This window comes from Myotis brandtii, unplaced genomic scaffold (genome assembly GCF_000412655.1).
Source record: "Myotis brandtii unplaced genomic scaffold, ASM41265v1 scaffold123, whole genome shotgun sequence".
In the NCBI taxonomy this organism is placed as follows: domain Eukaryota; kingdom Metazoa; phylum Chordata; class Mammalia; order Chiroptera; family Vespertilionidae; genus Myotis; species Myotis brandtii.
The window spans coordinates 13,433,264-13,457,601 of NW_005354291.1; the positions used below are offsets into that span (position 1 = coordinate 13,433,264).

Below are 24,338 nucleotides of genomic sequence, written 5' to 3' on the forward strand. Positions count from 1 at the left end.
AGAGAGGGAAAGACAGAGAGAAACATCAATGTGAGAGGGACACTTCGATTGGTTGCCTCCTGCATGAGCCCTGACCTGGGCCCCAGCCAGGGAGGAGCCTGCAACCTAGGTACATCCCTTTGACCAGAATCGAACCCGAACCCTGCGGTCCAAAGGCCAAGGCTCTATTCACTGAGCCAAACCGGCTAGGGCAGGATATGACATTTCTTAGACCCTTCAGCAGTGGACCTTCGTTTTTTCCTCCAGGAGTGAGGTGGAAAAACCCTACATCACCTTCTTGGATTCTTATTATCCAAGTTACCAAGAACACTACGAGTGGTGTACCGGGAGCTTAGCCAATGAGCGGTCAGAAAAGGTGTTTCCTCTGTAGCTCACGCACAGAGGCGGGAATACAGGTGTGCCGGCTGGCAGGCCCTCTCCTCTCCGGGCCTGACCTCGGCCGTGGCAGCTGCGGGCAGACCCACCCTTTCTCTCTGGGCAGCGGCCTGCGCCATCCATGGCTTGCCTCACCACGCAGCAGTCCCCTCAGGCCCACCGGCGCGTGCAGCTTCCTCCTGAACGGTTGTGACTGTTATGGCATCCTGGCTAATTTGCATATTATATAGATAGATAGATAGATAGATAGATAGATTTTAGTACATTAGGTTCTTTATTAATTTAGGAGTAAATACAATTTTCATTTTACTTTTATTTAAATACACTGCAAATTAGTGTCACCACATCATACTAAAATTTAAAATTAAATAATCTTCATGCATTTTAAAAGTAAGTTTCTTTGCCCCTAAAAATTAGTTTATTCTTACATAATATTTTAAAGCACTATAAAAATCATCACGTAACAAAAGTCTTGCAATTGTTCATTTTCATTATTTTGATTACTTTTCATTCTTTATAATTTCCCATGATGTTTAACAAGTCTTTTAATTTTATATATGATGAAAACTGAACCAAAATTTATTTCTAAATTTATGCTAAGACATTCGTTCAAGATTCCAAAGTAATAATAACCATAATACCTTTTTGTTTCCCATTTTTTAAAAAATCATGGGGTCTGCCCACCCTGTCAACCATTTTCAATTGGTATATCAAATAATTTTTGTTGTTTAGGGAGTCAATCCAGATCTTCAGATTTTAGAAGCAAATCATTTATACCCCTCCCTTACCTGAACTTTAGAAAAATCAATAAAATAGAGACTAGCAGGAAGCAATTGGCAAATTCATAACTTAAGACTTTGTTTATGCTTTAATAATTTATAGTCAATAATCAGGATTAAATATATCCTGCCTTGATTAAAACTTAGTCCCATTGAGAATTATGTTTTGAGTTTTTGCATATCTTACATTCACAATAGGAATCCTGTTTTTGCCTGTTTCTATATGCCAAACATTTATTAAGTACAGGCTTTTGAAAATAAACTTCTTTATACAGCCTTATTTACTCCTTCATTCAATAAATATTTATTGAACAAGTCATATACACCAACCCCTAGGCTGATCTATAGGGGCAAAGATAAGAAAGAAGTTGATTCATGAATGTGTTGATAATAGGCAAGGATCAGTAACAAAAATCCATGTTGTACCTAAAGAATATATAGTCCTAAGAAGATATTTAAAGGAGAAAGTTTCTTAAAATAGTCTTTATATTAAAACTATACATAAAGTTTGGGCAAGTAAAAAATCACCGATGCACAAACTATCCATTATTTTCAAAGAACAGGTTCTATCTACTAAAATCACAGGAAAAGTCCACAGAACTATAAAGGGGAAATGAAAATAACATTTTATACATATTGTAAGTTACTGAGGAAGGGAATAGGTTTTTAAGCTTTTATGTAATTTTTTATATATTTAAAAGTGCCAAGCAAATGCAATAAGCCAGGAGAGGAGCTACTACCATCACTGACTAAATTTTGAATTCCGCTCTGGCAGACACTAGGGACAGCAGGATAGAATCCACATGGGACTATTCAATTAGTTCTCTGTCACTTTGTGAAGGAGTCATAATAGCATTTTAGAAAACTTATCAGATTGGGATATTCCAATTTCCACAAGATGGCATGAACATGCAATCTCATGCCTAAACAGCAAAAAATAGTCAACAGTCAAAAATATATATATTTGTCACCAGCCAATTTTTTTTCTTTCAAAAACAATAAAGGACTTAAAGGCAGTCAAGACTAGTAAATCTTAAATTTCAAGGCACATGTCATTTTAATATACTGCTTAGCTTTCCTTTTTGGCCGCCAGCAACAAGTGCAACAAAAGGCAGAAGAGTTTCTGAATGAAGCTCTTACATGAGGTGTTGCTTATGAAAATGAGCAAATCATTAACTCACATAGGTTCAGGGAATTTAGTTAATGTCATTATTTATTAAAATTTATTGATTCAGAAAATACTTATTGAGCACCTGTTACATGTAAACAATGGGGGCACAAAGATGAAGAAAACTGACCTTAACCTTACTAACAAAACTAACAGCCTCATCAGAGAGGTCAGTCATTCAAATGCAGAAGAAGCAAGCAGTTGGCATTGGGGGCAGACAGAGGAGGAAATTACTAGGGTCTGGGTAGGGATGCTTTGAGGGGAGAAGGTTCACAGAGCTGTCTAGGAGGAGGCAAAAGAGTTCCCCAGGAAGGGAGGGGAGTTAATTCCAGGCAGGAGGGAGCACAGAAGACTCTATCCCATTTCCCAAATCTTTGTGCCAGCAACTATCATCACAGAAAACTACAGAACTTGAAAGGGGGAAATGGAAAAAGGAATGTAGAATGACATTTGTGCACAAACAAGGAGAGATCCTGAGCTTGAGTTATTAGGGAAAAGGCAAGCAGTCCCATCACAGGGCTTGTAAGAGGCAGTTCCCAATGAGGTGGATGGATGCCAAGCAGACTACATGCTGTGCAAACAAGTTGTTTCCTCCCATAGTTGGTCAGGAGCTCTAAGCAAGAAACTGCACTGATTAGGAAGCCATTCCTTAGCAGTTACTCATCCCAAGGAGAAGTGATGGAGAAGAAAGGTAAAACAGGGTGAGCCCCAGATGGCCCTCTTGAGGTATATATCAGGTATATATAAGGAATGCATTTGGAGAAGACTGGTTCAGCCAGCAATACCATAAAAAAATAAAGATTACTGCAATGTCTTCATTCACCAACAAAATGTTAGAAAAAGAAAACCAAACAATTTAAAAATTAACTCCTTAGCCTCTTCCAATTTAAAACCCATGACCTTCAAGGAAGTCATGCATATACTTTTTGTTTCTACTTGTAGCAGAGGAAAACACTGGCAGTTTGGGGCCAGGGGAAAATCAGTAAAGAAAATCAATATCGATGGCCCAGGCAGGGAAAAGTTGGAAGCGATGGGAATGGGTATAGATGCTGAGCAAACAGAACGAAAGTGCTCCTGACTTTGTATGTAAAAGCTGGAAACATTTGTTCACCAAGCAGAACCAATACTTTTCCCAAGCATAAATAGTACATTTGATAGGACACCCAGCCAAGAACTGTCTGCCGATATTTGCACATGACTCTCAGGTGTCCTGTGGGCAAAGATTAGGAAGAGACTTTGGCTTATGCTTCTCACGGTTCAGCAGTCCATGGACAAAACAGATATAAGACAGAGAAGGTGTGTGAGGGTAAGGCAGGAGTAGGGCTGAGGTCAGGAAAAGCACAAAAAGAAAAGTAAACTTCGGGTTGAATTTCTAAAGCCTAGGATTAAACAAGGGGGAAGCACCAAGGAAAATTAAACAAGAGAAAGTACCTCCTGTACTCTGTCTTTATCTCTCTGGAAACTTTCACGCTGGCTGTAAAACCCTCTATGGATAGGCAGGTTGCCTGCAGATTAAACCAGTCCATGAACCACATACTCATATTTGCACTTGACCCTCAGGGAAGGCCATTCCCCCCTTCTCTCAACCCAGCCTCCAGAAGTCTCTGGGTTAACGATGTCCTAGTCCTCCCTGGGACCCCAATCCTTTACTGCCTCGCCCTCTGACAGCTAAAGAATAAAAATGACAAATTCTGTCCATTCCCAAGGCTGAGATGGGGGAAGGAGTCTTGGATGCTGGTTAATTTGCATATCCTTTAAAACAACAAACAATTCTCCACCTTTTTGCATAATCAGCAACGATGAAGTCTTTGATGTATAAACAGCATCTACACAAAATTATTCATTGCCTCTCCACTTCAAGCACCAGCCATTGCAAATCTTTAGTTTTTCTGTCTCTATCCAACCATCTAATCCTATTTAACCCAAATATCTGGGGAAACAGGTCAGCTTTCAGGCAGATGTTCTTCTGTTGGACAGCAAAGTCTCATGACCAGTCTTATTTGTGGACACTAAAAATTTATAAAGGAAAAAAATTCTTCCATATAATGCACATTCTTGCTGAAGCTATTCCAGTACCTTCCATTTTGAGTTTTAGTTGCTCCTTTCTGAAAATCTATTGACTACTCAAGGGCAAGGCCTGTTTCTCTCCATGACTCAGGTACGAGGTGGAAGGGTGCACGCAGAGAGCTACTGACCTGTTGATGAGCAGTGTCCACATGTGCTCACCTGCACGATCTACAGAAGCATGCAAGAACATTCAGACTGTGGGGCAGGTGTTTCCGAAGATGGCCACCACCAATCCTTTACTCCCTGTATGCATGTGCCCACTTCACCATTGAGGCATCCTCCCTCTTCTTGAGGGCGGGTTGGCACTGTCATTGCTTTGATCAATGGAATGCAGCAAGAGTCATGTTCTGAGAATTTTGAGATCAAAACATAAGAAAGCTGACAGCTTCCACTTCCTTCTTCTTGAAACTCTCATTCATAGGACACCTCCTCTCAGAATGCAAACAGCACGTGAGAAGGCCAACTGGGCCATGCAGAGAGGCCAAAGAAAGAGAACTGAGGCCCCTGCAGATAGCCCGTCTCAACATCCAGTCATGAGAATGAGCCTTCTTGGACATTCCAGTCCAGTCCAGTCCCCAGGTGACTGCAGACCCAACCAACTTTATGTAAAATGGAGGAACCACACAACTGAACCTAGTCAACCCACTAAGCCCGTGGTCGGCAAACCGCGGCTCACGAGCCACATGCGGCTCTTTGGCCCCTTGAGTGTGGCTCTTCCACAAAATACCACATGCGGGCGCACACATACAGTGCGATTGAAACTTCGTGGCCCATGTGCAGAAGTCGGTATTTTGTGGAAGAGCCACACTCAAAGGGCCAAAGAGCCGCATGTGGCTTGTGAGCCACGGTTTGCCAAGCCGCAGTTTGCCGACCACTGCACTAAGCTATGAGAGATAACAGGTTGCTATTTGAAGTCACTGTATTTTGTGTGGTTTATTATATGGCCAAAGAAATTGAAACTCAGACCTCCCACAATAATAAAGACTGTGAATATATAAACGTTGGCCAAGGACCTTCCATGTGCCTGCTCCTTTCATTCATATATATTCTCACTTAATCCTCAAAATAATGGGAAAATATAGGCTTTCTCATTGCAGAGGGGATATGTAAAAGGCAGAACTGAAACTCAAAGCAAACCTCATAACCCTAAAGCTTGTGTTCTTCCCACCACATTTCTAAAGCTGGGACATGTGAATGCTGTAGGGGTGGTTACACTGCAGCTCTCTGCAAATCTGTCACTTTGCAGAGAGCTGCAGTGCTTCCAGGATCTCCTCCCTCTACCAACCCACCACTAAATACCCAGGCAGAGGAGAACTTTTTAAATAGTCTTAACAAAAATTCAGAAGTCACCCCAAAAAAAATCAAAAGTACATCTAAAAGCCTTTTGGTACATTCATGCATCAGATAAAGTACTGAATTAGCCTCTAAAAAAAAATCCTTTTTTTTTTTTACACTTTAAAATTTTTCTATTACAGTTTACATTCAATATTATTCTGTCTTAGTTTTGATAAACAGCAAAATGGTTAGAAAATTATGTACTCTATAGAGTGGCACCCCTGCTGCTTCAAGTACCACCTGGCCACATATATACTTATCACAATATTATTAACTATGTCTCCTACACTGCTACTTTACATTCCCACGACTGTTCTGTAACTACCAATTTGTACTTCTTAATCACTTCACCTTTTTAAAAGTCCTTTTTATTCCAACAGTTTGTGACATGTCAGGCACCGTACAAAGTTCCTTACATGCATGATCCTGTCTAACCTTCTCAATAGGCCTATAAGGCAATGACTCCTTGACCCCATCTTATAGATGAGAAAACTGAGGCTTAGAAAAGTAAGAATACAAAACCTATAAGTGACAGGGCCAAGATTCAAACACAGAGGTCTGTCAGATACAGGGTTCACTTTGATCACTACAATGTATGGTTGCCCTTCCATTGCTAAGAAATGATTTTTTTTTCCCCTAGTCCTATGATCACTGGAGATATAAGTCCCCAATGAGCACATGCTTAGATTATCCACAATCCAAGAAATACTCCTGAGGGGGGATGAATCATTCTGGTAAAGCAGGAAACCACAGAAGCTACAGGTGAAGGCAGGAGTCAAGTCATCCCCCACCCAGCTTGCACTCAGAGACAGACTGCATAAACACCTCACCTGAAAAGCCACACCAACTGTTCTACAGAATAAGTTTCCGAGTTCAAGCTCTAGTTTCCCCCTTCAAAACAAGGCCAATCAATAACTCAGCGAAGAACTGCCCATAACAATGACCCCTGGGATCACTTCACAATCTAAAAACAAAAAATAGCTGGTCACCACTGATCTCATAGCCAAGTGGGTCAAAGCTTTGTTCTTGCTGTTCCAAATTTTATTTCAATTCACCCATGGTAATGAACAGACAGTTGATTATCTAGAGCTTTGACTCATTCCCTTCAGTATCAGATATAGCCGCCAACAACTGGGTTTTAGGGTACTGGGTAGTAGGATATCTGACTCAACAAAACTGTACAGGTAGAAATTTGTGGTTGGGGACAGAGATCATTAAAAAATTTTACAGAGCACCCCTATGTTCATTGCAGCCTTATTTACAATAACCAAGAAATGGAAGCAACCCAGATGTTCATCAGGAGACAAGTGGCTAAAAAAGCTATGGTACATATATACAATAGAGTATTACTCAGGCATAAAAAGGAATGAAATCTTACCATTTGCAACAAAATGGATGGACCTAGCGGGTATTATGCTAAGTTAAATAAGTCAGACAGAGAAAGACAAATACTGTATGATTTCACTTATTAGATAGTTTTGGGAATCTAAAGAACAAAATAAATGAACAAACAAAACAAAATAGACTCATAGATATAGAAAATAGACTGATGGTTGCCAGATGGGAGAGGAGTTGGGGGTAACAAGGATGAAGGGATTAAGAAATAAAAATTGGTAGTTACATGGATGTGAAGTACAGCATTGGAATATAGTCAATAATATTGTAGTAACTATGTATGGTGCCAGGTGGGTACTAGAATTATCAATGGGATCACTTTGTGAAGTATATGAATGTCTAACCACACTATGCTGTACGCCTGAAACTAATAAAAAGTAGTATTTAATTCCAACTGTAATTGAAAAATAAAAAAAATTTTAAAATGCTAGGAGTGGAAAGTGCCATACTCATATATTCAGTCCATCAACATGTACCAAGTGTCTATTATGTGCCAAGCACTAATTAGGTGCTAGAGATACAGGATAAACAAGACAGACAAGGAGAAGACATGAAATTATATTTTATCAATCCTTTAAAGTTTCTATAACTGCTCCTGGGATCAGAGACTTTTCTAGTAAAGGATTTCTCAATATCCTATCACACTGGACTTCACTTTTTCAGATGTTCCTTCTTAGTCATTTCACATATGATGCAAGATTTATGGAGCAACAGCTTTTTTTATATCCACTAAAGAAAGTATGCATTAAAAAACTAAATCTTAAAACAAATCGAGATTTATTTAATAACTTTCAAAGGATTATTTTAAGAATTAGTGGATAAAAGAGGTAAACAACAAACATGCAATTAAAAATTACGCAGATCTTAAAGAGAGAATAAAAATAGACAAATACTTGCACGATTATTCTTAGTTTAAATAAAAATGATAACCTTAAACCTATAAATAACTATGCAATATGGTGGATTCAGTAAAAAGAATTCCTGGTGAACACATATTATAGCTTAAAAGTTGAACAATACTGTGTTCTTTGGCTAAAGGGGACAATTACAAGTCTTGAAAAAGGTAATTCACATACACTAAATATAAAATCATCAGAAGTTTATAACCCAATCCAAGCCACAAACTAAGCGTTCAGCATGTAGATCAGATAACCAGAAACTGAAAGCAGATTAGGAGTCTGCAATCATAGCCCACTTCTCCTTTAATGCTCACAGAAAATCTTCTCAAATTAAGTGTGCCTTATGCTCTGGCACAGAACTCTGTTTAGGTAAAAAGCTCTTACTATCCTGACAAATAAAACAAAAAGAACAAACCCCTCAAAATAGAATTTGAAAGCAGGAAAATCATGGTTGCTTCATACATCTGCCTCTTCAAAATTATTCCAATATGTCTAATGATATTTTCAGAGGAAAGCAGAAGCCTATGAAACAAACAGCAGTGGTCTAGGAAAATTAAGAAACAGCAACATGCCCTGGCAGGAGGCTCAGTTGGTGGGAGTACTGTCCTGTACACCAAGAGGTTGAGGGTTCAATTCCCGGACAGGGCACATTACCTAGGTTGGGGGTTCGATCCCCAGTTGGGAAGCGTATATGAAGCAATAGGTAAATGTTTCTCTATATGGCTCAGTGGTTGAATGTCGACCCATGCACTAAAGGGTCACCGGTTGGATTCCTGGTCAGGTCACATGCCCTGGTTGCGGACTTGATCCCCACCAGGGAACATGCAGGAGGCAGCCTATTGATGTTGATGTTTCTCTCTCATGGATGTTTCTATCTCTCTCTTCCTCTTCCTTCCTCTCTTTCTAAAATCAATAAAAACATATTTTTTTAAAATGGGGGCATATCCTGCTGCTCAGAGGCAATCACTTTCAACAATTAAAAAAAAAAAGAAACAGCAACATATAAATGCCATAGTGCAGTTTTGCTTCAAAATTTCCAACTCACAATACAATGACAACAGCTTTTGTGTGAACAACTCACTTGCTTCTGGGACCACTTGAGGGTAGAGTCTGGCCCTTTTTGGGCTATTCTAGATTTAAAATGAATGAAAATAGGTAATGAGAAGCAGCTACAAACCTTGATAATCAAGAATGTTTGCTATAGCCCAGCCAGTGTGGCTCAGTGGTTGAGCATTGACCTATGAACCAGGAGGTCACGGTTCAATTCCCTGTCAGGGCACCTGCCCTGGTTGAGGGCTCCATCCCCAGTAGGTGTGCAGGAGGCAGCCATTCAGTGATTCTCTCTCATCATTCATGTTCCTATCTCCCTCTCCCTTCTTCTTTGAAATCAATAAAGATATATTTTTAAGAAAAAGAGTGTTTGCTATATATTTAACAAGATGAAACACACTTTTTTAAATACAAGCTAACTAAATGCAGAGTCCTGAGCTCCATGAAGTTTGGATATTGTGAGCAGCACTTTTCCATGACTTATCTACATTTCACCAAATAGTAAAAATATGTCACTGTGGGAGGCAAACCAGGGAAATATCTTAGTTTGGGTTCCAAGTGTAAGAGATTTAGCTGAAGTAGAAGAGTGTCATTCTTAGGATATCAAGGTTTTACCTGCTCCAAGATTTCATAAATGACAATTATAAATGTAATCATAAAACTCCATAAAGGTTACTTAAGCTCTGTCACACACAAATTCTTGCCAGGAACTGACTTTTTTCTGACTTCTGTTGCCTTAAAGACTCAGGAACACAGGATTCTGTCTGAACATTTAAACTTTCCATAAATCCAGGTAAGCCATTCCCTCACCTGTCATTAGTGAATACTAATAAATATTTATACACATTAGCAGCTTTTAAATGCTCCTATAACTTGCCTTCTTAATTCACATATATTTGCATGTAACTCATTTCTTAAAAAACAAAAAAAACCCTTAAAAAGTGAACTTTGTAAATAGAGCCAGAGTCATAGAAGCATTGAACAGACTGTCCAACCTAAGAGGGAAAGCAGGGGATGGGGGTGGGTAAGAGATCAACCAAAGGACTTGTATGCCTGCATATGAACATAACCAATGGACACAGACAATAGGGAGGTGAGGGTATGTGCTGGGGGTAGGGAGCGGCTGGGGAGGTCAATGGGGGGAAAGGGAGACATATGTAATACTTTAAACAATAAAGAATTTAAATTTAAAAAGTGAACTTTGTAAACATACTATGTTCATAAATATGAATTTCTGTTACCTGTTCCTTGGTGTGAGATAAATTAATCAAAAGTAACCCCTACGGCCCAGCTGGAGTGTATCAGTTGGTTGAGTGTCAGTTGGCTGAGCGTTGTTACATTGTCATATGCACCAAAAGGTTGCCGGTTCAATTTCAGGTCAGGGCACATGCCTGGGTTGCAGCTTCAGTCCTCAGTTGGGATGCATATAGAAGGCGGCTGATTGATGTTTCTTACATCGATGTTTCTCTCTCTCTCTCTCTCTTCCTCTCTCTAAGCATGTTCTCAGGTGAGGATTAAAAAAAAGTAACCCCTATGACACAGGTATGCCACTCATTTGAATGTACTCGAATGGTCTAGTAAACACTAACAAAACACTCCTAGAACTTACATGTTAAGTCAAAAGCACAACTGACTGTGCAAAGATTTCATAATGCTGACAACTCTTAATTTCAGACTTTGGAAACAAAGAATGCAGACCTGCAGGTCAACATTCATTCTAATAAACACAGCAGGCTCAGTCCTTGGATATCCCAGTCATGGGTTATATTTAATGATTAAATGAATTTTCTACACTACTAATTTTATAAAGGAAAGAAGAGTCTGGGACTCTGTGAAGAGTCTAGGCTAGCATCTCCTTTCCAATTTTACTTCAGATTTACCAACTACCACATGGTAAGCACATAAAATATAGGCAACGCTAAGTTGCTTGGCAAGAAAAGTCAAGCCAACCATGCTTGTCATAACTCACATGCAAGCTGCAAAATTGTTCTCTAATTTCACTAGGTCAAACCAAGCAACTTACACCCCAACTGTGCTTTGCAAATAATACACACACACACACACACACACACACACACACACACACACACACTAATTTTACAGCTAGACTCCCTACCCCTCTAGATTGCCTACAAACCTGTTCTTACTCTGATAATATGTAAACATTGGGCCATTATGCATCTCTGGGAAAATGACCAGAAGTTAATTTTGAAAACCTAAAAGCTTACTGTCCAGATATGAATGTCTGAATTTTCACTAGGTCAACCAAATCCTCTCTCTAAGCATGTTCTCAGGTGAGGATTAAAAAAAAGTAACCCCTATGACACAGGTATGCCACTCATTTGAATGTACTCGAATGGTCTAGTAAACACTAACAAAACACTCCTAGAACTTACATGTTAAGTCAAAAGCACAACTGACTGTGCAAAGATTTCATAATGCTGACAACTCTTAATTTCAGACTTTGGAAACAAAGAATGCAGACCTGCAGGTCAACATTCATTCTAATAAACACAGCAGGCTCAGTCCTTGGATATCCCAGTCATGGGTTATATTTAATGATTAAATGAATTTTCTACACTACTAATTTTATAAAGGAAAGAAGAGTCTGGGACTCTGTGAAGAGTCTAGGCTAGCATCTCCTTTCCAATTTTACTTCAGATTTACCAACTACCACATGGTAAGCACATAAAATATAGGCAACGCTAAGTTGCTTGGCAAGAAAAGTCAAGCCAACCATGCTTGTCATAACTCACATGCAAGCTGCAAAATTGTTCTCTAATTTCACTAGGTCAAACCAAGCAACTTACACCCCAACTGTGCTTTGCAAATAATACACACACACACACACACACACACACACACACACACACTAATTTTACAGCTAGACTCCCTACCCCTCTAGATTGCCTACAAACCTGTTCTTACTCTGATAATATGTAAACATTGGGCCATTATGCATCTCTGGGAAAATGACCAGAAGTTAATTTTGAAAACCTAAAAGCTTACTGTCCAGATATGAATGTCTGAATTTTCACTAGGTCAACCAAAACTAGCTTCCAAAGACCAAGTGCTAAAAATTGAGGAATTGTTTTAGTAGAGCTGATGTACATCAAAATAATTAGACATATTATGGAAAGTGTAATTCATAAATGTTGCTTAGAACCTTCAAAGGTAGCCTACATTTCAACCTTAAGTCATTGTCTATGTATATCATAATACATATATGGTTCTGCATCTATAATGTATCCAATGCATATCTGCCATCTAGATTCCATCATCTAAATGAAATTTTGTTTGTTTACTATTCTCATTCTGGCCCAGATATTCAATAACTTGGCATTCGGTTGACTTGGCTGTCAACCAAGGGCCATACACCCCATACATTAGCAACAAGAAAGCAACACAATTATGGACTATAGACCTAAAGAATACTAAATTGAAATGACATCGTTGGCATATTTCAATGATCTAAAACAGCCTAGATTTTTTTCAAAAACTGAAAAAATTAATACAAGAGAATTTAAATACAAATCAAATTCTACTACTAGAAAAACAATACATAAGAAAAAAGTTTCAAGTCTGAAGCCATAACTCCATTTGCTTCCATAAGAGTCAGTATAAAAAAAATTCTTCATGCCCTAACCGGTTTGGCTCAGTGGATAGAGCAGTGGCCTGAGGACTAAAAGGTCCCATGTTCGATTCTCAGGTTTGATTCCGGTCAAGGGCATGTACCTTGGTTGCGGGCACATCCCCAGTAGGAGGTGTGCAGGAAGCAACTGATAGATGTTTCTAACTCTCTACCCCTCTCTCTTTTCTTTGTAAAAAAATCAATAATTTTTTTTAATTCTTCATTAAGGAATTATAATACCCACTTGGAATTTGATTTAATTATATCATATCAATATTTATTTTTAAAAACCTTAAGTAATTTTAATAAAATCTGGGAATTTATTTAAATACTTTTCAATACTAATTTCATATAAAAATAAGTGATGAGCCTAAAGCATTTATAGGTATGTAAGATTTTTATTTCCAATGCATGTTCCATTATAGCAGCAATAAATGTTCTCAAATGTACAATTAAATGAAATCACTTACATTATGAGTCCTTAAAAATTTCCCTTGGAGCCCAGCCGGTGTGGCTCAGTGGTTCAGCCTTGACGCATGAACCAAGAGGTTGCCAGTTCGATTCCCAATCTGGGCACATGCCCGAGTTGCAGGCTCAATTCCCAGTAGGGGCGTGCAAGAGGCAGCCGATTGATGTTTTTCACTGATATTTTTATCTCTCTATCCCTCTCCCTTCCTCTTTAAAATCAATAAAAACATATAAAAAATGTAGGCATTCTTGAGTGGTCATTAAAACCATAATATTAAAAAAAAATCCCTTGGATTTGTTTCTTATTCACTACTTAGAGCATCACCTTGCATGTGGTAGGCTCCCAATATTTATTAAATTGTTGAACTCAATGGGGTAGACTATAAGATCATAAAATGCAGAAATTGTACTCTTTTAACTTAATTTTGTACAGACCTTAGAAAAAAATATTCTAAGTATTTAATAAATGTATACTGATAATACTGTAATCCTGGTATTAAAGACAATTAAGTACTTTCAAATAGAAAATTTATTTCTGGGAGACAGGAGAGCATAACTATAAAGGAACAATCAGGTTTGGGATCAAAAGTTGGCTCTGCCCCTTATAGCCATATGACTGGGAAAGTTAATAATTCTTGCAGGGTCACAGTTCCCCCATACGTAAAATTGCTCTTCTGATGCTATCAGCCTCATGGAGCTGTTTTAAAGAGTGAATAAAATCAAGTATGTCCACTGATTGGTACAGCATGTTGTAATGTATATTGTTCATGTGGGTAGATCAGATTACAAGACCAAAGTAATATACTATTTGGCATATAGAATTTCACAGCAATTTTCCAGCCCTTTATATAATACTAGAAGCCCAATGCACGGAATTTGTGCACTCAGGGGGGTCCCTCAGCCTGGCCTGACACTCTCGCAGTCCAGGAGCCCTAGGGGGATGTCTAACTACCACTGCCCCTGCACTCACCAGCCATGAGCCTGGCTTCTGGCTGAGCAGCGCTCCCCCTGTGGGAGTGCACTGACCACCGGGGGGGGGGGGGGGGGGGGCAGCTCCTGCATTGAGCGTTTGCTCCCTGGTGGCCAGTGTGCATCATAGCAACCGGTCATTCCACTGTTTGGTCAATTTGCATATTAGCCTTTTATTATATAGGATTATAAGGATTTTTTTCATAAGCCTATTTGAAGCAGTCTAGACTACTAAAGTTTCCATTAATGATGATAATGATTTCCCAGTGTAAAACTGAAGACACTGCAGGCATCCCACTGGCATATTTCTGATTTGGTTCTAGCCAATCCACCTCAGGGAACTATCTGATTTTAAAAAGATGTGTACCTTGGTTCTGGCATGTGGCTTGTAATTCTTATCACATCCAAACCTAGGGGCTGGACATCCTAATATCCAGTTTGTACATGTTTCTGACCTGAAACAATTAGGATTAGAACAAGTTCATCTGGGACCTCCTCAGGGTGATCCCAGCTTCGGATGACAGAGCAGCTGAGAAAAGAAAACAGGCCCTTTAAGTCAGGTTGGGTAAGAGCACTTGAGAAAAACACAGGCACAGAGCCTGCTGAAAATGACTAACGGTGAAGAAAAGTTGTCAAAGACTTGGAAATCGGCAAAAGAGAGTAGTGGGTATCCTTCCAGTGGAGGGCTGGGCTTTGTGTAGCACATCCTCTAGGAAATATCGGATTTTAAAAGGATGTGCACCTTTGATTGTCCTGGTGATAAGACCATTTTACAGTGCTGTTGGGATAAACATTAAGTTGCACAAAACTTACAGCAATGCAAATAACTCTTGTCACAGCAATACAAATGAAAATGACTTCATAGATACAATTGATTTCCCCCATGTAGAAAAGATGACTCCAACGTCTATACTTATACAATTGCCTTACAGGCATTATTCAGTTTTGCATCTATTAGCAAATTTGTTTCAGCATTCCTGATTGTGTGTGTATATGATATCAGCTCTTCAAATTCTCCTTTGAAATAATTTTAATATCTTAGTGGTTTTCTCATTTAATAATAGCTAATTAAATTAAATTTTTGCCATTTATTCACATTTTAGAGAGCCATGATTTTAGATTTTTGAAAAGTATAATTCAGTACTTCTGATGAAGGAACACTTTCATAGGAAGGAAAATTGATGTGGTAGAAAGGAGCTTTCAGTTTTATCCAGAATTATTTATTTCTCTAAAAGAAAGAGGGAGAGAAGGAAAACAAATCTCCAAATGTTTAACAGCTATTATATTTCTGTAGTGAATGCATGAGTGTTATATACTATTTTACGTACTTTAAGACTGAAATGTTTCGTAACTTAAAATTTTTTTAAATGATTTTTTAAAAAGAATCAGTTGGGTAGGGAAAATGGGAGTACAGGTAGTTCGTCCTGCCTTCCTCCTTAGCATCAATTTTTCCCATGGAAACAGATATTTCATAAGCCTCTATTACCCTATAGATTTATGCCTGCTTTTCTTTTGTCATTTTTCCATACATCTATCATAGTAAAAGGCACATCACAGGCAATGAATAAGTGCTTATAGAACTGAATTACTGGGAATATACTCTAACACTAGAGAAAAATGAATCAGACTCAGGAGGCAGAATTTCTCAGGAAACCAGGGAAAAGAAGTCTTCCCAGGCTGTGATGTCAACTCAGCTCTCTGACTTACTCCAGAGAAAGGCTTGGTCTGTCACTTGGCAGCCCATCCTACTACCATGTCCAGAAAATAGCCTACGACTTGTCTGGAGGAAGCCCAGTTTACAGCTCCAGGCAATAAACTGGCAACCAGGACTCAGTCTAGGCTGTAGACCCTCTTTGGTATTGACAGAGAAATGACAAGGTCAGTTTACAGATGGATTACTTTACAAGACTGTTAATAAAAAATCTGTGAAATTCTTTAGTAAAAGGGCACCAGAACTTAAGTGTCACTACCATGACTCTTCCTCATAATAATGGTACATGGACCAAGATGCTAGAACTGATCCTCTTGAACAGCATATATACTTCAAAATATTTTTCCCTGCAGGGAGGGAAAGTGTGGTACAGTGGGGAAAACCCATGAATTATTTGGAAGTCAGAAGACCTGAGTTGGACTCCTACTCAACCACTTGATTTATTCTGGCCAAGTCACATACCCTTTCCAAGGAGGAGTTTCCTCAACTGTCAAATATAGATAACTATATGGCCACATTTATTTACTGTATGGAGGTAATAAGAAGATCAAAGGAGTACTACACTGTACAGGACAACATACATTTATATTATCATTCTGATATAGCCACATAAAATCACCTGCACCCCAGTTTGACCAAACTATAAATTGGGAAATACCTAACTGGAGGTAAAAGCCATGGCCCCTGGACAGAAGAATCCCACCCCTGTTCCTGGCTCAGGTTTAAGATAATATTTGTCACAATAAACATATGAGAAAACTTGAATGTGACATTAAGGAATAGTTGACATGTAAAACCCTGAGTTTACTTATTCTCATTGGATGACTTTTAAGTAAGAAATAGGAGTAACCAAGATTTTTCAAGGAGTATGAATTCTCTGGCTTAGGCAAATACTTGGTCTTATATGTTTTGGAGTCCATGAATAGATGACCTGACATTCACTAGGGCAGCTCTTCCCATGTTTCTGTCTCTTAAGAATTCTTAGAAGAGACTAAAAGTGTTGCAAAATACTAATATAATTGGTCACAACCATTTTTAGAGATTTGCTGTACAAAGGATTATAACTTCCTTCCTGTATGAATCATAAACCAAAGGCAGTTGCTTTCCTCGTTGTTGATTACCTACTATAACAGAAAAGGTTTGCTTGTAATGGAATGTTTACTATTACCCTGTACAACTTCTGTGGCATTTGAGTTACACAGATCTGCTTTGTTATGCTTTTTAGTAGAAGATGGTGTTAACATTTATATATTCTCTCCTCCCTCTGCCTCCCCTAAGAAGATTACCACAATTATCCTAGGCTATGCATCTTTTAGTTCTTTTATGTTTTCTTTGGGGAAAACAACAAAAACACTACAAAATAAAACCCGCATAGAAGTACTCACTTTAAACATTTTTTTTGGAATTATTAGACAAAATTTTAAAAGTCAGCTCTTCCCTGGTCGGGTGGCTCAGTTGGTTGGAGCACTGTCCTGTACACCAAAAAAAGGGTGCAGTTTGATCCTGGTCAGGGCTTGTACGGGAGGCAACTGATCGATGTTTCTCTCTCACTCTCCCTTCCCCTCTCTCTAAAAATCAATAAAACATATCCTCTGGTGAGGATTACAAAAAAAATAAAAATCAGCTTTGTCTCATCCCCTTTCTCCCTCTCCAATAATTTGATACATATTTTGATCAACACTTTAGTCAATATCTCCAGCCAGAGAGAAAAACCAATATATTAAAGCAACTAAAAACCACAATGTATTAGAATCACCAGTGGATTTTTAAATAATTTGTAATTTTGTTTTGCTTTCCTGTTTTTTCTTTTATGCCATAATAAAATTTGCAAGATTAATTTTGCTCCCCAAAAATAAGGGTGTCTTTCTTAAATACAGCCAGTTTCCCCACTGACCTATATCCAAATTATGGGATGGCAAAGCTGTTTTCAAGACAAAATTTTGAGAACAACTATCTTAGTTACCCCACTTGATTCCACAAATGTTCCACCTACCCCATTAATTTAAGGTCACTTGCTAAATTTATGTCAGAGCAATTTCATGAATCTACATTAAGAAAATAAAAGAGCCCTGGATAGTTTGCTTAGTGGTTAGAGCATCAGCCTGGTGACCAAAGGGTCACAAGTTCGATTCCCAGTCAAGGGCATTACCTCAGTTGTAGGCTTAATCCTCAGCCCTGGTCAGGTGTGAATGGACAGCAACAAATCGATGTTTCTCTCTCTTCCCCCTCCTCCCCTCCCTTCCACTTACCCTCTAAAAAAAAAAAAAAAAATCAATGGGAAAAATATCCTAGGGTGAGGATTTAAAAAAGAAAGATAAAGGGACTTACAGCAATTAAACAAAACAAATCAAAACAAAACAAAAGTATACCTTCCCAAGGCTGTGGTTTTCTGCTTTCTTCCTGATATCCACATAGCTGTGGCTTCCTGCAACTGTCTACTCCCTTCATTTACCACATTCTCAACTTTCATATTGCCCCCTGTGTGTTGGGGTAGTGTTTGAAGGGACTACCTGGGGCCACTTGCTTGGAAAGTAAATAGCTGGGACCTATTGGTGGAGACTTGCACATTGACTGGGCTTTGTGCTTGCCAATCTCTCATTGCTCCACAAAGAAGCTGTGAACCAACTTTGTCCTGCAAACCAGAAACAGGAACTGAACGGGCCTCTAACCAGCCTCCAAAACAGGAAGCAGGGGACAGTCCCTATAGCACGAGAGAGGAACTGACCTGCAGCACAAAACTCCCAGAAGGCTGGCACCAGCCAAGGCCACAGGTGAGACAAGGCCACACTGTGCATTTATAATTAGGCCTCACCTACAAGTGGAACCAACTTGAACTACCAACTGATGAATGCCTTAAGCAGACCACAGGAGATGGAGTTGAGGGAAGAAACCAGAATCCCAGGAGCAGGAAAGCAGGGTCAGTCAGGACAATCTGCAGTTGACTATTTAGAGTAAGAAATGGATGCTCTAAAAACAAATTTACTTTTGTCCTTTGGAGTTTTCCTCTTAGTTTTGCTTTTCTTTCCAATTTTCTAGTAAAGCTCTTTTTGGCAAATTATAATTTTGCCTTCAGGAAAGCAAATGGAAACACGGTGCTTTGAGTTCATAGAGGGTGGGTAATGGCAAGCCAGCAAAAAAAAGTCAAAAGGCCAGAGAAAACACATGTGCGGAGCACCACTGGGACGTATTTTTTAAATCCCTTCTTAACCATAGTTTTCCTTTACGTTGGCTGTTTTGATAATTTTGCTAAGGCTTGTTTCTTCCGTGAAGAAACAGTGACTGGAAGGTGGGAAGAGGCTGTAAGGTAGTTTAGATCAAACACTACTCTGTTGATTGGCATGATAGTTTTTTACTCATCCGTGGTGAAATAGGGACCAAAATAATAAATAATGAGTTTTTCCATACATTTACTATATGCAAAAAGCTAGCCTTTATTCTAAGCTTATGCCAATCCTTCTTTTATTACAGACCTCACCACAGCCCCTGCTGTCATCACCACCAATCCAAAGAGAGGTTCCTGGCCCATATGCTACCGGAAGATAGATAAAAGCAAAAGTTACTGATTCTAACACAGGCATGGGTATATTTAAAGTCCCAATTTTAGGTTTCAGTAACATAATTTTCCTGAATGTTTAACAATGAATGGGTTTCATACTTCAAGTATACTAAGTTAACACGGCTTCTTCTAGGATAGTCCTAGACTCTAACTACCATGGATAATGCTGTTTCTAACGTAAAATGTACTCCTGGTTCCAAGCAGCAACCCTAAATAACTTAACCTGGATTAGTGAATATAATTTCTTTATGTTTCATTTTTCTTATAAGTAAAATAGCTGAATAATAAAGCCTATTCTAGCTATATTTCAAAGAACTAATGTTCATTAAAAACATTTTTTGAGACCCTGCCAGTTGGGGGGTCTGTGTACCTGAGTGGAATAGCTCTTTATAACTAACATCTATCGCTGACAATTCTTAGCTTTCTTAGAGATTTACATTGCAGGGGACTTGAAATATTAACTTGGCATTTGCCATCTGAGTGATAGTCTTGTATATATAAACATGATATATTTTCATAAAAAGCTTTGATAGAAATTAGTTTCCCTCAGAACAGGAATGAGAGAGTGACAAATGTAGTTAAAAAACAAACCAGATTATAGTTTAATGGTCAAACAGGGAAATTCAGTGAAAACCTTTCACTGCTATCTATTCTTTAAAAAACACACCAACCAGTACACATAGATAGAAGCAGCTTGTGAAAATGTAACCAAACTTTAAGTTCTTCCTCATGCCATTAAGTTGAGTTATGTGAACACCAACATTCCTTTTAAATGTTAAGGCCTTCATTAAGCTGTCCTTGCTTACCCTTACATCTCAGTTCAGGTGTCACTTCTAAACCCCCCAAACCCACCACATCCACCCGTCTGATTCCAGAATGTGTTTCCTGGGAGCCCAAGACATTCTCTGTGAACCCTCTCAGAGGCCCCACTAGAGCCAGGCTTTCAATCACCCCTCCCCACCAACTTGCAACTCCTTGGGGCCAGGTACATGGTATATATACAAGTCCACAGACTAAAACACTTCATTTCGTATTAATAATGTTATCATTTTAAAGTATGGAAATTGAGAGCTGAGGGAATCTCAGAAACCTTTTATTCTAACCCTCCACTCTTTTTGAGATTTTAAATGACTTGCTCCCAATCAGAGAAGAAGCAAGGACCAGAATCCAGATCTTGAAACTCTTGTTCCAATGCTCACACCACGCTGCCTTGCCTTTGCAAATTTATAGGATTAAATGAGGGAAATCAGAATTTAATTCAATCCCTGGTCAATTTTATAAGCCTTTTGGAGGAGATGAGTTGCATGGTTCAGAACAGAGCCAGGATAAAAACTCAGATCTAAGCTGAGGAGCAGTACTCTTCCCATATATATCATAATGATTCAGCTTTCAAATGGAGGGGGTGGATGTAGAACAAAGGTCAGCATGGCCCAGGGACCAAAATCCTGCCAGGCCTGTTTTTGTACAGCTTACAAGCTGAGAATGCTTTTTACATTTTTTGATGGGTGGGGAGAAAAAAGAAAAAAAGAGTTATATTTTGTGAAATATATAAAATTCCAATTTCAGTGTCCATTAATAAAGTTCACTGGACTACAGCCATGATCATTCGTTTAGGTATTGTTTATGGCTGCTCTTGTGTAACAACTGCACAATTGAAAAAGTGAGAGAGACCTGCTGCAAAGTCTAAAATATTTACTATCTGGCCCTTCACAGAAAACTCTGCGGAATCCTGGTGGATGAGGCGCATTTGCTCTCTGAGAAATCAGAAGAAAAGCTGGACTACCATCAGACTCAGCAGTCCTCAGTTTAGAAAAACAAAGGGTTTGGACAAAACAGATACCTCTGTCACATCTTCATGCTGAATGAGAGGGCTCAAAGTTCATTCACTCACCTAGGCAGAGGCGGAGGGTAAGCTGGGACCTTCGAAGTGGAATGGGACAGAAATGGCCTGCAAACACTGGTCTTTCTAGAGCAGTGGTTCTCAACCTTCCTAATACCGCGACCCTTTAATACAGTTCCTCATGTTGTGGTGACCCCCAATTTCATTGTTACAAATGGAACATAATTAAAGCATAGTGATTAATCACAAAAACAATATGTAATTATATATGTGTTTTCCGAAGGTCTTAGGCAACCTCTAAGGGGTCGCGACCCACAGGTTGAGAACCACTGTTCTAGAGTGACTCTTCCCCACTATTCCACACTGTACCCAAATGGCTCATAAGTTCCCTGCCAGCTCCCTACCATAGGATTCCAAGATAGAGAACTACCCTTGACTTTGAGAGCAAACCTGCACAGCTAAATGGAGGCAGCGAGGGCAAAGCATACCATTTTAGTCAGCCACCGGGCCCAGAATCTGGCATTGACTAGCTTCTACCTGAATCTTGGAGCCAGTTATGATCCCTTGGTCTTCTCAGCTAAGAAGGACAGTAAGAAGGCACTTCCTTCATAGGCTTGTTTGGAGGATTAAATGAGATACAGTTTAAATGTCAGGTCCCTTCTAATCTTTCTCCCCTTTCCAGACAATAAACAGTAAGTGAACCTTGTTAGAAAACTTTCAAATAGGCTCACAGTTTACAATTTTTTAATAAAGCCACATAAAAAAATATATCAGTGCAGTAAATAAGCTATTTGGTTGGGTGTTTCCCTCACACATCTTTCAATTCTTTGAAGCTTCTTCCAAATTATAATCCCAGAATAAGAATACTGCAGTTTTTAGAAAAGTTATGTTTATGTAATTTTTATAGCAAGCTACCCAAAAAACCAAGCTACACTATATTATACTCATGTTCACTTATGAAGACCAAGATTGTAAAAAAAACACCCAGAACCAGAAAATCCTAGTTTATTTAGTCTGACTTCCTTAACATGAAGTTCTTCTTCTTCTTAAAATAGTCAGCTTTGGATGAATTCCAAAACTGACATAAGCCTAATTCAGGTGTTTTGAAGAAATTGAAGACAATCAGAGCTGAAAATAAGACTGGAATATAAAGTGTTTTATGTGATCACAAATGCAAGAACCTTATTGTCTGAAACCACCATTAAATAAAATTTTCTGCCCATGCTTATAAAAATAAATAAGTATATATTCTCTCAACATTGGTTGCACAGGCTACTAAAGGTTAATTTCAGCAACATGTTCTAATTTCTAATATTTGCTAACACAGCTAATTGCTTCAGTCACTAGAACTACAATAACACTGAAATCTGTGATAGGCTGAAAATATACTTATTTTTTCATAGCTTATGCTAGCAGTCACCTTAATGGCCACTTTAGTCTTAGTTATTAAGATAGCTTATCAGCATTTTAAACAATGTTAAATTACACACTATCCAGCCCATCCTGGTGTATGGGGTAATAAAACCAGATCCTAGTTCTTTCACTGAAATCCTAAAAAGCTACCACACAAGTTTAGCATGAGTGACAAGGTTATTACTCTTGGAAGCAATTACTTGAAAGTTCAAATTGATACGAGATGGGAAATTCAAGCCACTAAACTTGTTTAGGTAAAATGACTCGGGAGATCATGGCATGACAGGCAAATGCATAGATACACTCCTCGTGCGGCTAGCTTTGACATGGTCATGGTTTCTGTACTCCCAAAACTACACAGAAAAAAAAGGGTGGTAACGTCATCTAACAGTCACAGGTAGGCAGAGAAGGACAATATGGGCCAAACCTAACAGAAGAGAAACCAAGACACTGAGTGAAGAAGGGCTGATTGGGGCTGATGAATAGAAGTTCTTTATGAGGACCACGCGGACCCCGGGCTCCAGCGTGGCCGTGGGTGAGTCGGTCCCTCGCACCGATACACACGGGCTCCTGCGCCAGCACCCACTCGCTCCTAGGAAGGGCGAGCGCCAGGAGCAGCCGCGCAGCGCCGCTCGCTGCCCCTAAGGTGGGGCAAGAAGTGAAGTAGGAAGCACGCCTGCTGCCCAGAAAAATGTATTTTCTCCCCTGCAGCGGCCCCTGACCGCGGAGGCTGGGGAAGGGGTTACATACGCACCTGCATTGTAAAACCGGTCCAGTACCGTGGTCTCCCCAAAGTCCAGTTTTCCAAAATGAAGGGTCTCAAGAGTGGCGCCCACCGTCTCGCACGCCTCCCGCAGGCTCTGCAGGGCCTCGGTCTCGGACACCACCTGCTGCCCCTGGCTCTCTTCGTTGATCACGTAAGCCACCGTGGTCCGTCGGCCGCCGCCCGCACCAGAGTTGCCCCGGCAACGGACGGCGCTGCTCCAAATATCCTCAGATGAGGATTAACAACTCAATTGCACCATGGAGAGGGGGGCGCGAGGGGAATGCTTGGATTGCTTAACAGCATTCAAACAAAAAGAATCTACTTAGTTAAAGAGTAAAAACAGATGTGTAAATTCTCAGAAAACTCCACAATGCTGTAACTTTAAGAAAACCAGTGAAAATTGCAAGGAAGTTACAGGCTTTGGGCTTCCCATATTCAGGAATTGCTTGAGTTCTTATGAAAAAAATAGAAGCCCAAAGGCTACACAATTGTATTCTAAGGAAGCAAAATGGCCTTAGCTCTTTCTAAAGGTTTGTAAGATGATAAAAGGACATTTACAGTTAGGAAACTTTACACTCTTCATGTCAGCTGGAATCTATGTGATCCATCCCTGCTTTTGTGCTTGATATCATTAGAGTGTATATCAGTGATATACTGAGACAAAATGTTGATAGGCTACTAATATATATCTTTTAGTATTTCCAACAACTTATCAAACCTATAAACTCCTGTTGGAGAAGATAATCCTCTACCCGATCCTGGCCTAAAATAATAAACACTGGAAATTCATTAGAATCTTATCTGGAAAACTAAAATGCCTAAATTCTCAAATAGCATTTTACTATACAAAGAAGACCTAAGATTATTATACACTAGTGGCCTGGTGCACAAAATTCGTGCACGGGGTGGGGGGTGT

At 39.3% G+C, this 24,338-nt stretch overlaps 1 protein-coding gene across 1 annotated transcript in view; it reads right to left on the reverse strand.

Annotated features, from left to right (window-relative positions):
* The window catches only part of MAP3K5 (mitogen-activated protein kinase kinase kinase 5), a 170,038-nt gene that overhangs the window by 144,951 nt on the left and 749 nt on the right, over positions 1-24,338 (reverse strand). Inside the window, exon 2 of the mRNA XM_005859126.2 lies at positions 23,411-23,637. Within this exon, the coding sequence (XP_005859188.1) occupies positions 23,411-23,637 (227 nt within the window). The remainder of the gene's footprint in view (positions 1-23,410; positions 23,638-24,338) is intronic.